We start from the raw sequence: 12,607 nt of genomic DNA on the forward strand, positions 1-12,607 counted from the left end.
CCTTGCATATCATCCTAACATTCTCTACTTTGGCATCCGTCAAATTTCTTGATTCAGGATTTTGTGAACCAAGATATTGTATGTGAGATTACAAAAGCCCTATCTGTTATTCTCAACTGTATATTAAACTGGGCAAGCTTCGCTATTGGCGTGTTGAGACAAATAAAACGGACTTTAAACATCATTTTGTTTATTCTTTATCGTGTTTTAAATGATATGTATCCTCATTATGGCATAGTTCTTTTCTCCAGCTTTTTTAAACAATGAAGATTTCGTGACCATAATCTTTTTTACTTGTCATCTTAAACTATTTTTTAGCTGTTTGGTTTAGAAAGTGAACGTGGTCGTATTGTTTGGGATTATTTTGTCCCATCTGCAAAACTTTTAGCTAATGGAAAGCTTGCCCTCTTCCAACAGCGTAATTTGGCTCATTTTCCTTTACCACCTATCATGTCACTTTTATTTCGATCAAAGGTATGCTTTAATTCTGCTTTTTTTAATTATATATATATATATAGTTTAATGTATGGATCACAATTTCATGAGAACAAAACTATGTATATATCAGTATACCAATTTTTATGTGTTTAAATACATGAATAAAGTCATTGATATTTTTGTTATTTTTAAGTGTTTGGCGGCAATCTACAGAATGCTATGGACCTAGGTTTCATACTACTTACCACTCGTCAGAAAGCCATGTCTATAATGTTAACGGGAAATCGGTCATCAACACTAAAAATCATTTCATCGGTTACTAATCGGTGGTACATTAGTTGTAAGAATCTCAGTCCTATAAGAGGTCAATCAAGACTTGAATAAATCAATGGTAAAGTTTTTGATGGATACTGGTTGATTCAAACCTTATGGACAGCATCAATTTTCATTAAAAGTATAGATAAATCTTGATGATAAGTGGGAACTGACGCGATACCTTGATCAAAGGCATTCTTCCTATTTCCTCTAAACACTCAGCTTCTAAACATAATGAACCCGATGTTAAGTTACTTAGACTGATGACCCTATTACAGCTTGCTCAATAGAATTTGTTAGGGATTAAGGATTAGATACAGATTATGTAATTAGTCTCGTTCAAAAATGTAATCAAAGCACTAAGTGACACATAGTCTCAACGGCGGCCTGCTTGAATATCTGGGCTACCTGTTTCTGCCATCTAATTATTTCAACAAGTCTGTTTTTTCATTTTGTTTTAACGTCTCATTATGTCCATTAATCGCATAAACTATACAGGCGCGTTTATGAAAAGCCTACTACCTTTCGCTGCATAAGTTACAAAAAAGTACTATAAAAGACATCGTGGTGGTTGGCAATATGCGTTAAAGAGAATGAACATTAATCGTATGTCTATTCCCGAGCTGCTAAATTCTAACTGCCGATCACTAATCAACAAAGTGGACTATCTTCAATTCCTACTAAGTCAAAATATGTATCTTTATTGTGGTGTCATCACAATTCAAGAATCTTGGTTAAATGATTTACAAGACGACTGCGTGATTTCAAAATTTATCGTCAGGATCGATCAAACAATAAAAAGAGGTGTAGCGGCGATGTAGCTACGTTTGTAAACGTGAACTGGTGTCGATCTTCGTTTGCATGTTTCAAGTTTTCAAATGACTTTATCGACTGTCTAACTCTGAGATGTCGTCCAAAACATCTGAATAAATACAAATATGTTTACGTTACCAATATCTACGTGACTCCAGACTGCACACCATCTGCGCTATCTGTTTTCGCTGGTGAATTCACTGAGTTCGCTGTTACTGCCTTCAATGATTCACTTTCAGTTGTATGTGTTGATTTCAATTCGTGTGACTGTAGCTTCCTTACGTCACTAGGTCACCAAAATGTAGTAGATTTTCCTACCCGTTTGGATGCTCATTTAGACTTCGTTTTCATTAATGATGTGTGTATATATGCGACTCGTAAACGTGCTCCATTGTCTAGCTCGGATCACTGTATAATTCGTGTTCTACCTAAAGTATATGAGAAGTATGGGAAGAGTACACTCTTACATCAAACCAAGAAAGTCAAATATAGGAATTACTCAGAAGAAAATATCCGAAATCTGAAAAAACATGTTTCATACGACTAACTGCGAATTTTTTACAGATGACTCACTGGAAATCACTACTGATGTTATCACTTGTTACCTTAAATTCTGTTTTGATATTTGTTGTCCCACTGAAACCATTTTTGTAAGTTTTGATCGACTTACATCTTCACAACTAAAACGACTACGGAGGGTGAAAGAAAGAATGTACAAGGAGAAGAACTCTAATGAAGTTCGTAAGCTAAATGGTCTGATAAACCTAGAGATTATACGTCTCAACTGTATGTTTACTCAGAAACTCTTGTCTTGCAAAAACTCTCCAAGTATGTGGAAACTCTTTAAAGAACTCACAGGTGACAAACAGTTTAGGAGCGATAACCAGCTGAATGTTCGTGACTTAAATAAGTCTTTTGTACGTCAGTCATCTGATGTAATGCTCCCTTCATCCACAGGTTTAAAGAATAGCTGTGTTCCTGGTTTCACTGAAACTGATGTCCGAAGATATCTCCAGTCACTTAATTCATCCCGATGTTTGGGACCTGATGGTATCCCTAACCTCCTTTTTGAAAAGTGTGCTGACGTCCTATGTTATCCATTCACGACTATCTTTAACAGATCCTTCTCATCTAATCTCATACCGAAACTGTGGAGAAAGATGAAGATAATTCCTGTACCCAAGAAAGCTTCTGGTGATAAGAATGTAAAATTTAGACCTATTGTAATAACTTCACCCTTCCTCAAAACAATGGAAAAATTATTAATACTCCCATTCCAGCATGCGATAGAAGAGCATATTGATTCATATCAGTTTGCTTACAGATGCAAAAGAAGCACCTTAGATGCCGTTGCTGTTCTGCATCACAACATAGTGTTCAGCTTAGAAAAGGGTAAGAAGTACGTTCGATGTGCTTTTCTGGACTATACTTCAACTTTTGATTCTATACCAAGACAACGTTTACTCAACAAGTTAATCAGCGTCAACACTGACATCTGGATAACCAACTGGCTATGTTCCTACCTCTCTGGAAGGGAAACGTACACTGTGTTTGGAGGAAAGTGTTCAGAGTCTCTACTGTCTCATGAAGGTTTATCACAAGGAGCTGTTCTTTCACCTCTTCTTTTCTCTTTTGTTCTTCATGATCTGCCACCTTTCACAGAAAACACTTTTGTGAAGTATGCGGATGATCTCACTGTATGTATGCCTATCTTTTCCTTTTTACATCCCATAGAAATGAATGAGTTTTTGTCTCGTATTGATTGTTGGTCTGTTGGTAATGGTCTCATACTTAATCCATCTAAATGTCAAGCTGTTAACTTTAGTGTGAGACATGAACGGAATATAAACACTATTTTGAGATCCCATAGTGCTTGTACCATCGGAGACTGTTTGATAGACTCAATGTCGAAGGTCAATTACCTTGGTGTTACCTTTTCCTCTGATCTCTCTTGGTCTTCCCACGTTTTATTGTTATCGAAGAAGGTTTTCCGTCTGACCTACTACATAAAGAGATTGAATGCTCTTGGAATTACTCGTCATTTACTCTTACAATTTATCAATTCTTGCATATTACCTATTATCCTTTACTGTTCTCCATTTTTCTTTCCCGGGCTTTTGAGAAAAGACTTTGCTGTATTGCGGAGAGTGCTGAAGGCAGTTAGCAAGGTGTGTGGTGAATCTTTCGAAGTCATAATTAATATGGTTGTGGATAGACATTTAAAATCATGCAAACTTCTGGCAGGTGTTATTTTATCAGATACTAACCATCACCTTCACTCTTATCTTTCTCCTTGTATATCTTCTGGTAGAACGAGACGTAATTACATTAAAATCCATGCACGCACGCAAAAGTATAAAAGTTCTTTAATATCTTACATAGCAAATATACTCTGTGATGAACAGGTTGTTAGAGTTAACCTAGTTAATGATCTGCATTCTTAACATGTCTCTAATCTGAAAAGTTGTAGTTTTTTTCAGATTTTCTTTGAAACCTTTTTCCCCCCTTTTTGTCTTTGTTTCTGTTTTTTGTGTAAGAAACTTGTTGAAATACCCTGTGCTGAGAATTCTATATTGTACCAAAATATAATATTGAATAAAACCATTAATAATAATAATAACATAATTTGCAAACCTTTTTCATCTTGTTTTGTAACTAACTCTCGTAGATAGCGCTATCTAAACTATCTTACTCAATAACACAAGGGGTTTGTAAATTACGAATAGTGTTTATGGACTAGCAATATTAGATAGTACGTAGTCCATTTGATTCCACTGTGGTTGTTCACTGAAAGTGGAACTCGCAGTGTTTATCGCCAATAAAATCAAGTATGTTCACTGCCCATCCTCCCAAGAGAGTGTAGAACATTTGTTCCTATCAAACTTTTAGTGTAAATTTTCTCTGTTAAAATTTTATACTCATTGTTTATCTCTTTTCCCATGACATTTGTTGACTCTTAAAATTTTCACATTATCCCATTAAATTGTTTATTCGTAGATTACAAATCGACGGGTACTTTTCCCATTCAATCCAATTACTGGTGTTCCATCACATGAAAAAGGTATGGATTTGTATGCATTGAAATCGGATATTATTCAAACGGTCTTGGAACCTGGTTCTTTAAGCGAACGATGTGAATTTATTAGACCTTTGTTGTTGTTGAGGGCCGATTTAGACGTAAGTCAACTTTGAACTTCAAACATTCTTTTGCACAATACGTTATGACAGGTATTAAAAAAGAAAGACTTTTAAAAATAATAATGGACAAAAATTGGTATTAACGCACTAGTAATTCCTATTCAGAATCAATCGTAGGACTTTTAGGTCTCATGATTAAAGCGATTCCACAACTGAACCAATAATCAATTGGGTCTATACACTGTTGTACACAACAGAAATCGGTCTTTCTCAGTTTTTTGTCCCCACTCTTTTTTATTGCTATTTTGACTGAGAAACGTGGCCTATAAAGTAGAAGATGCACGTAGACTTCAGATACTTAATCATAGGCGTTTCGCAAGCTTAATAAAACAACTGAATAATCAACGTTGATGTTAGGGGTAAGATATTTACTTTGACGAATCGATTTTCGAGACTATTGATCTTCATCGACTTTGGGCATATATCTCGGCGAGAAATTTTGGCTGGAGTCGAAATTGTTTGGAAGGGAACTGGGATGCCCCACATGCCATTGTATGAAATTACTGACTGTTGGAGAGGACTTTGTTGGTAGGTGGAAATTATTTGGTTTTGATACTCGAAGTAAAGGCGATTGATTGTTAATCTTGAGTAACATAACACAGGATCAGTGACCATTGTCCAAATACATGTATTCTTTTTTCCCCCTTAATCTTCAACCTTAATATAATTTCATACTTTCCCGTATTCTCTAATGCTAATTCTTACTGATTGTTATGAGTACTACTATTATTTCGACTCTCTTGATATCCCTTCTGTCCATTGCATTCCGATAAACTTATATGATATGGCAATTTGGGATGATGCACAATGATCCCAGCTCTACTTTATTTGCTTAATTGACTGAACGTTCTGTTTCTATGCTTTAATTAACGGTTATATGATATGAGTTGATTTCTCTGTGTTTGTTACATTGAGTGATCGCGATCACCTAAATGTAGAGATGTCCAACTGCTCAACTGTATTGAGTACTTTAATCAGTCTAAGTAAACTATCTTTAATCACTAGTCCTAAAAGCTTTCAGATTTATCAGTTTTGTAGCGTTAACCTTTAAGACGGATTATTGCTAGATACACCGAGGCTGCTGTGTCAGGTGTAAGGTGCTCACTGAAGACAATAGAAGATGGTCGCTCAATGTAGGTTGATTGAAGTCAGACTTCTAGGCCTTTGTATCTCGGCTCAGTGCTCTAGAGCCATGGGTTCGATCTCCGTTTGCAAGGTCGTAGGTGAGTACTGCCGAAAAGTCCCACACTAGGACGAATCGGCCGTCCAGTACTTCCAGATTTCCAATAGCTGTATAACTTAGATAGGTTCATGATTTCAGTTAAATTCAACAGTCTCCACGACCCCATACTAACATTTACTTCTTGTTTATGGCCACTAGATCTCAATAAAGTTATTGGTAGGACTTACTGCTTTTCATTTTCCTTTAAACCATTTTTGGGGATTGAAGGACCTTATGAACTAGTGGTTGACGATAACAATTCCGTTGATTGTCTAGACAGTTAGTATAAATCGCAGTAAAAAAACCGTTTCTAATGTAGATTCATTAAAATTGTTATAAATCCTGTGTTTTTATACCTGAATTCATTAATAAAATCTTTTCAATATCGTAATTTGTTTGTAAAGTTTTTCACATGAACAAATGTCATCTTTACAATCTTCCTTTTTCTGTAAATAATAAATTTTAAATTTATAATATAGTGGTGTACATGTTTAATAACACTGGATGCTGGGCCAGATATATGAAAGTTAACATTCTCAGTGATTTCTGAATGTCATTGCTTCAATCCCAAGTGGGGTCGTGGATGCTCACTTACGAGGAGTCCTATACTAAAACAAAACAGCTGTCGTGTATTTCTGTTTTTAATGGTTATCTAACTTAAGTTGGTTTGTGATCTCAATACTACACAGTAATAATTAATTATTGATTCAATGATCTTGAAAAATCCATCTGACTATTACAGGTTGAAGTTTATCCATCTACTTGTGCTGCTACATATTCATCATCGGATTCACAGCCTTTATATATTTTTACTATTGAAAGTGAACAAGCTCGTCTTACCGGTTATCGGATAGATCCGGTATCTTCAGATGGTAAATCTTTAAAAGCTACACGTGTCTGGCGAATGTTATTGAGTCCTGATTCTAGTCCGGTTAACAAGCACATCATTGTCTCTGCAGCTTCACGTCCACCTTCTGGTATGATTTTACATTTATATATTTCAATTACTTTTTATTTTTTACGACATTTCATTGTTTACGAGTTTTTTTACACATTCTCTTATTTGAGTAATGAGTTTATTCACTTTTTTTAAGTGGAAAAATATCCAAGTAAATAGTTTTACAAGCTTAACATTATTGTTTTTCCATTACTGTTGGTGTATTGTCATTGTCTTCATTACATTTTGTGTCTTATTCATGTCATTTTGATGTGCCGGTGTGAAATATAGGGACCATAATCGATTCAGATTTGTTTAATGTTCTGCTTTTTTTTCATAGTTCACCTCTTAGCTATCTAATTATTAAACACTGATTATCTCAATCAGTCAGTTGAATGTCGGCGTAGATTCTGGCATAAAAAGTTGTGCATTGGCTTAAGTCCCCACAACAATAATCAATTTGCACAAAAATCTAGTTTTTAGCATGATCAAATAATCCATTGAGTGTCTTCACTAGCATTGATAAAATGTTCATTTTAAGCGTGTTATTCATCATCTGATTAGGTCTTGTTGAAACATCTAGATTTTTGTCAAATCATAATTTAGTCATAAATTCAAATTTACACTATTCATAGTTTCCTTATGTTTTTGTTTTCATCAAATTTTATTTTATTTTATGTTTCAGAACATATTTATTCAGTTGGTCGAGTATTGGGTGATAGAAGTGTTCTTTATAAATATTTAAATCCTAATCTCATTGCAGTACTTACTATTGGTGGTGATATCAGCAGTCATACAAATACTCTGGTAATTTATTTAATTGATGTTGTAGCTGGTCGAATATTGTATAGTGCTGTACATCGTCGATGTTCTGAACCTATTAGTCTAGTGCATTCAGAGAATTGGATTATTGTAAGTTGAACAAGTACTGTTTGCCAGATATTCTATATTATTTTGAATATATCCTTTGTACGCTTGTTTATTTTTGGGACTGCCCAGTGAGCAATGGTTAGGTTTATGTATAGTGTACTAATTAAATACAAGAAGTTGATTGATAACGTAAATCTACATCAACTGAAGTAGTTGAGACATATTGTACGTATATTCAACCATTGCTGACGTTAACAAGCGTTACTGTCCGGTGTAGGAGTAGGTTGAAAGTAAGCTATGGGTAACCAAACCAAGATGTTGGTACCAATCTATCACTGACAATTGGATTTAATCATGTTAACGGATTTAAACTACTTGATTTAGGTTCGTTTGATTATCATAATCAGTAGTTAGAGACTTAGGGTTTGAAATGATGGAGATGCATTCATTTTTCTCTTCTCTTAGAATCTGAATCCCAAAATGCATCTACTTAATTGTGAGCAATTCTGAGCTGTGTCATCCATTAGTTTTGATAACCACATGGACTCCAACTAGGTATCTTACGCCATTCAACGATATTGAGTCCAATAGTCAATGACTTCGTGTAGTGGTACGATGTTTTAGTTTGGCCACCTCTAGCTACAAACAACACTGTTCTTTATAGACACTACTTGTTAATTCGCTAAGTTTGTTTTCCTGTTTACGGAGTACTATTTTGTATTAAAAGAAAATTGTATAAAGAAGCTTTATAAAATTTTATACGTTATATTATTGCTATGATCGATAATTTTCTCGGCTTATCTCACCAAAATATCTAGGTAACGGAATGTGAAATTGTTACATACCAATGTAATCCATTTTTTAAATCAGTAATATAATTCATTACACAAGTACGTATTCATATACTTAGCTTTGAACCATCTTTATCTGTCTAGCGGCTGTTGATACCTTGCTTGGATGCCTAAATAGAAATCAAGATTTTAACATGTGGACCTTACTAGCTGAACGACTTAAACACGAACAGTACTGATTATACATTATGACTTGTTTGCAGTTATGTATAGCTACACGTTCTGACAAGCAATACTATGTGAATAATTAGTGATTTTACTTGACTAATGAAGGTTTTATCTTGTTAGGAAACGTCTTATAATTAGTCGATGAAACTTTAAATGTCTTATTATTTCAATATTACTGTTTTGTTTAAAATACCATGCAAAATTTTTTATCCATACTTTTTTCCAGTACATTGTTGTGATGTTTTTTCCCTTCAAATTTCTTTAAAGTATACTTATTATAATCATAAATCATTACGCAATGAAGCTACTGTTATTGAATTATATGAACCGACTAAATTATCCGGGGAATTATGTGCTAGTCAGTCAATTCCAAGCCCTTGGCAATTATTTCTCAGCAATCTTATTCCTTCATGGCTGTTATCTAATCCAAGTTCATCAAAAGGATCTGGTGATTTATCGGGTTTTTCACGTTTCTCATCTTTGTTTCGTGCTAGTGATGTTGATGGTTTTTGTGGTTCAACTGGTGAAAATTCTTTAATACCTCAAGTTCTACAACAATCTTACATACTGAACACTCCACCACGTAGTGGAGCAGTGACTGTTTCAGTTACTGAGAGAGGAATTACCGCTAAGAATATAATTCGTGAGTAAAAATGGGTTTTGTTTCGATTCTTTATTTAAAGTCTACATTATTTTAGTTGTCTCTGGGGCGTTAATCGATATTATTTGCTAGATTCACCGATTGAAATTCTGACTACTATTCCTCTACCTCCGCGTATCCTGTTCGGTCTATCTATAGTTTAAACCCCTTAGCTTTGACCGATGATATGTTCGGAGCGGCACGATTAACCATAAGCTGGGGTTAACCTAAGCTTAACTTCTATCGGTTTGTTAATCCCCAGTCCTGAGTTGGAAGAAGAGAAGACAACAGTCAAGCTTTGTTTCTTACGTTCCAGTCATCCAATATATCTGTTTCAAACATGGTAAAAGCAAACTGTACTGACGACCTTGAGAGACTTATTTGTCTATCAGGAAACAATTAATAATTAGGGGAAAGAAAATAAGTGACAAAAAGTTTTGTCATGAATAATTAACCTTAACGTGTTGAATCACTTATTATTGTAATAAAAGAAGGCTAAATTTATATTATTAAATTTCGGGTTAATGTTACGATTTAGGGTTGTAACCCTGTGAGGTTTTTGTCTCCAACTTACATCAACTATAATACAATGATGTTTCGTCATTCTTTTATTTACAAACTTAAGAAATCTAATGTTGAGATTCGGAGTTAGGAGTTAGCGTAGGAGAATACTGCTAAGTTACTCAAACAACCTTAACTAAAAATACAAATACATAAAGTGCTCCAACATGAAAATTTTATCAAGAGCAAGGGTTTATTGTGATTTAGCATCAGCACAATGTCATTCATCGATTGGTTGCATAAAAGATATATGTATCAATTTCACCTATTCTATAAACTGAATATTAGCTATTTTCGCATCGTTAATAAAAACAAGTTATCTTTTGCTGCGCTTTAGATTTCAACCAAAAATTTATAAGCTACTATCGTAACTCGGATTAACCATCGGTATACCATACTTCCACCCTCAAGCACTTGTTCGTTCGTACATGTGAATTATCAGATCACAACACACCCCACATAAAAAGTCATTCTTTACATACAATCATGCCGTTAATGCTAGAGAACAGAGCAAATGATACATAATTGGTCAACAATAATAAAAAAATAATCAATTGTATAGAAGTAGTTGATAGGTTCCATGGAAGATTAAAATACAAGTAATAAAGAAATGTAATAATTCGTAATTTGATCTCAAGAATTACACTTACTTTAATATTCCCTTGTGTTACAACAGTAGTAAATTAATCTTCGCATTTAATATTCTCTAGCGCTTATACATGAAGATCATTTTCCAATGTAACATGTCTTCAAGACAAGTATTTAGGTCATGCAAAAAATTTGCAAGTGACTTGTTTTCTTTTCCTACAAATTTCCCATGAAGTTATACAGAAAGACATAATATTCTCATTGTATCATGTTGTTTTTAGCATTGATTATCCATAAATTATGATTTTGACTGGGAATATTTTGTAAGTACCTGTTATAACATGTGACTTGTTTATTGCATAACTTAACGATACCGCCAATTAGAGAGCAGTGAATTATCGATCGGACCAAGGACGCGTAAAACCCGTACGAGCAGTTTAGAGTCCTTATTGGTCCTGCTTTCCACCTAGCCCATCCAGTTAAGTCCAGAACACCAATCTCAGCCTCTGCAATATAAATCATTTATTTTAAACATTTTAAACATTATCCATTTATTTGTTATCTAAAAGCATAGTTTAGTTTTAATATTTACGCATTATATTTTCAAATTAGGTTGAAAAGTAGTAGATATAATTAGTCTTAAATAAACTCTGGAAAATATAAACAATAGTGTACTTTGAAGAGTGATGCATGTAAATTTATTTTTTTACAAAAATACTAAAATCTTGATTTCGTTGACAGTAAAAAAAAATCACTCATTTATATCTACTTAAAATTGTATTTTAAAGAAGAGAATATTTCAAGAAGTTATCTTGAATCAAGCTTTATTTTAGTCTCTAGGTTGCTTGAAAGATAGATGGTGTATAATTGTGACCTTTTCATATATATATTTTTCGAGAACACTTGAACTTTCATTCTTTTCCTAGAATTACTGAATAAATTTATGTTATCTTCGATTATTGACCCTGTTTCTTATGTTGGATGTTGCTTCCGTTTTTTTAAGCCAAAACCACTAAATTTGTTAATTCTCAAAGATTAATTCCATATCAAGTCTGGTATGCAAGTATATTTCAAAAAAATCAGATTGATAATGAAGTTTAGTTAATCTGATCCTTTTTTCTTCATTTATTTCCACACTTAAAGCAGATGTGTTAATCTATTTCTAGAAAATTTATCGAGATATGGTTGAGGAAGTTGATAGGAAGCCGTAGACTTAGTTTTCGTAGTTGTAAAGACGTGTCAGTGAGGTATACCTGAAATTTTAATGACAGTGGGACTCGACTTGCGTTACCTAGATTCGCAAACTGAGACAGTATCTCTGGTTTATTTAAATAATATGAGACTGTGAAATCAGGTGATGCATATTGAGTCCTAGAATTAGGCTTTCTCTCGATTTTCACTTATTTTGACTTTTTTTAAAAATATGTTCGCAATAATGTCGCTGAAAAATTTTCTTTTAATTTTTCAGTGGCTTTACAGAGAAATAGTCTAATTGAACTCCCGAAATCATTTTTCGATCCCCGTCGTAGTTTGGATATGACATCTGAACTAATGTAAGTACTGTAGAATTTTGTATTACTGTGCCGTGTTATTAGTTTGGAGATAATGTGGTTTGTATTATTCAACGATACCATATGTTGTTGTTCAAGTGGTTGAGATCAAATTTTCAACCGTTTTTATTTTGTTTCCCAATAAGATTTTTGTTTAAAGATGCAGGACTACGGGTCTACGAAATATGTTTTTAAAATTGCATTCAAGAACATGTGTTGAAGATGATGCTTAAGTTCTACCTACATTTGAATAATACAACGTAGAAGTTAAAAATTTCTCGTAATGAATCGGCTAAAAAAAACTAATTACTCTCTTTTTTAAATATTCAACTGCTTTGTTACCTTCTAATAACCCTTCTAAGTATCTACTTATAATCGGTTAAATACTTCATAGCAAAACGTCTTATTCATAGCTACCTTTACCAGCCCCAGAATTCAAAAAACAGATGTTCAATT

General features: G+C 33.8%; 1 protein-coding gene across 1 annotated transcript in view; it reads left to right on the top strand.

Moving 5' to 3' along the window:
• EMC1 (DUF1620 super) overlaps positions 1 to 12,607 on the top strand; it is a 43,439-nt gene that overhangs the window by 24,949 nt on the left and 5,883 nt on the right. Inside the window, exons 15-20 of the mRNA XM_051210307.1 lie at positions 319 to 474; positions 4,564 to 4,743; positions 6,729 to 6,963; positions 7,609 to 7,835; positions 9,080 to 9,455; positions 12,070 to 12,154. Coding sequence (XP_051073157.1) covers positions 319 to 474; positions 4,564 to 4,743; positions 6,729 to 6,963; positions 7,609 to 7,835; positions 9,080 to 9,455; positions 12,070 to 12,154 — 1,259 coding nt within the window. The remainder of the gene's footprint in view (positions 1 to 318; positions 475 to 4,563; positions 4,744 to 6,728; positions 6,964 to 7,608; positions 7,836 to 9,079; positions 9,456 to 12,069; positions 12,155 to 12,607) is intronic.

Source organism: Schistosoma haematobium, chromosome 1, assembly GCF_000699445.3.
Source record: "Schistosoma haematobium chromosome 1, whole genome shotgun sequence".
In the NCBI taxonomy this organism is placed as follows: Eukaryota; Metazoa; Platyhelminthes; class Trematoda; order Strigeidida; family Schistosomatidae; genus Schistosoma; species Schistosoma haematobium.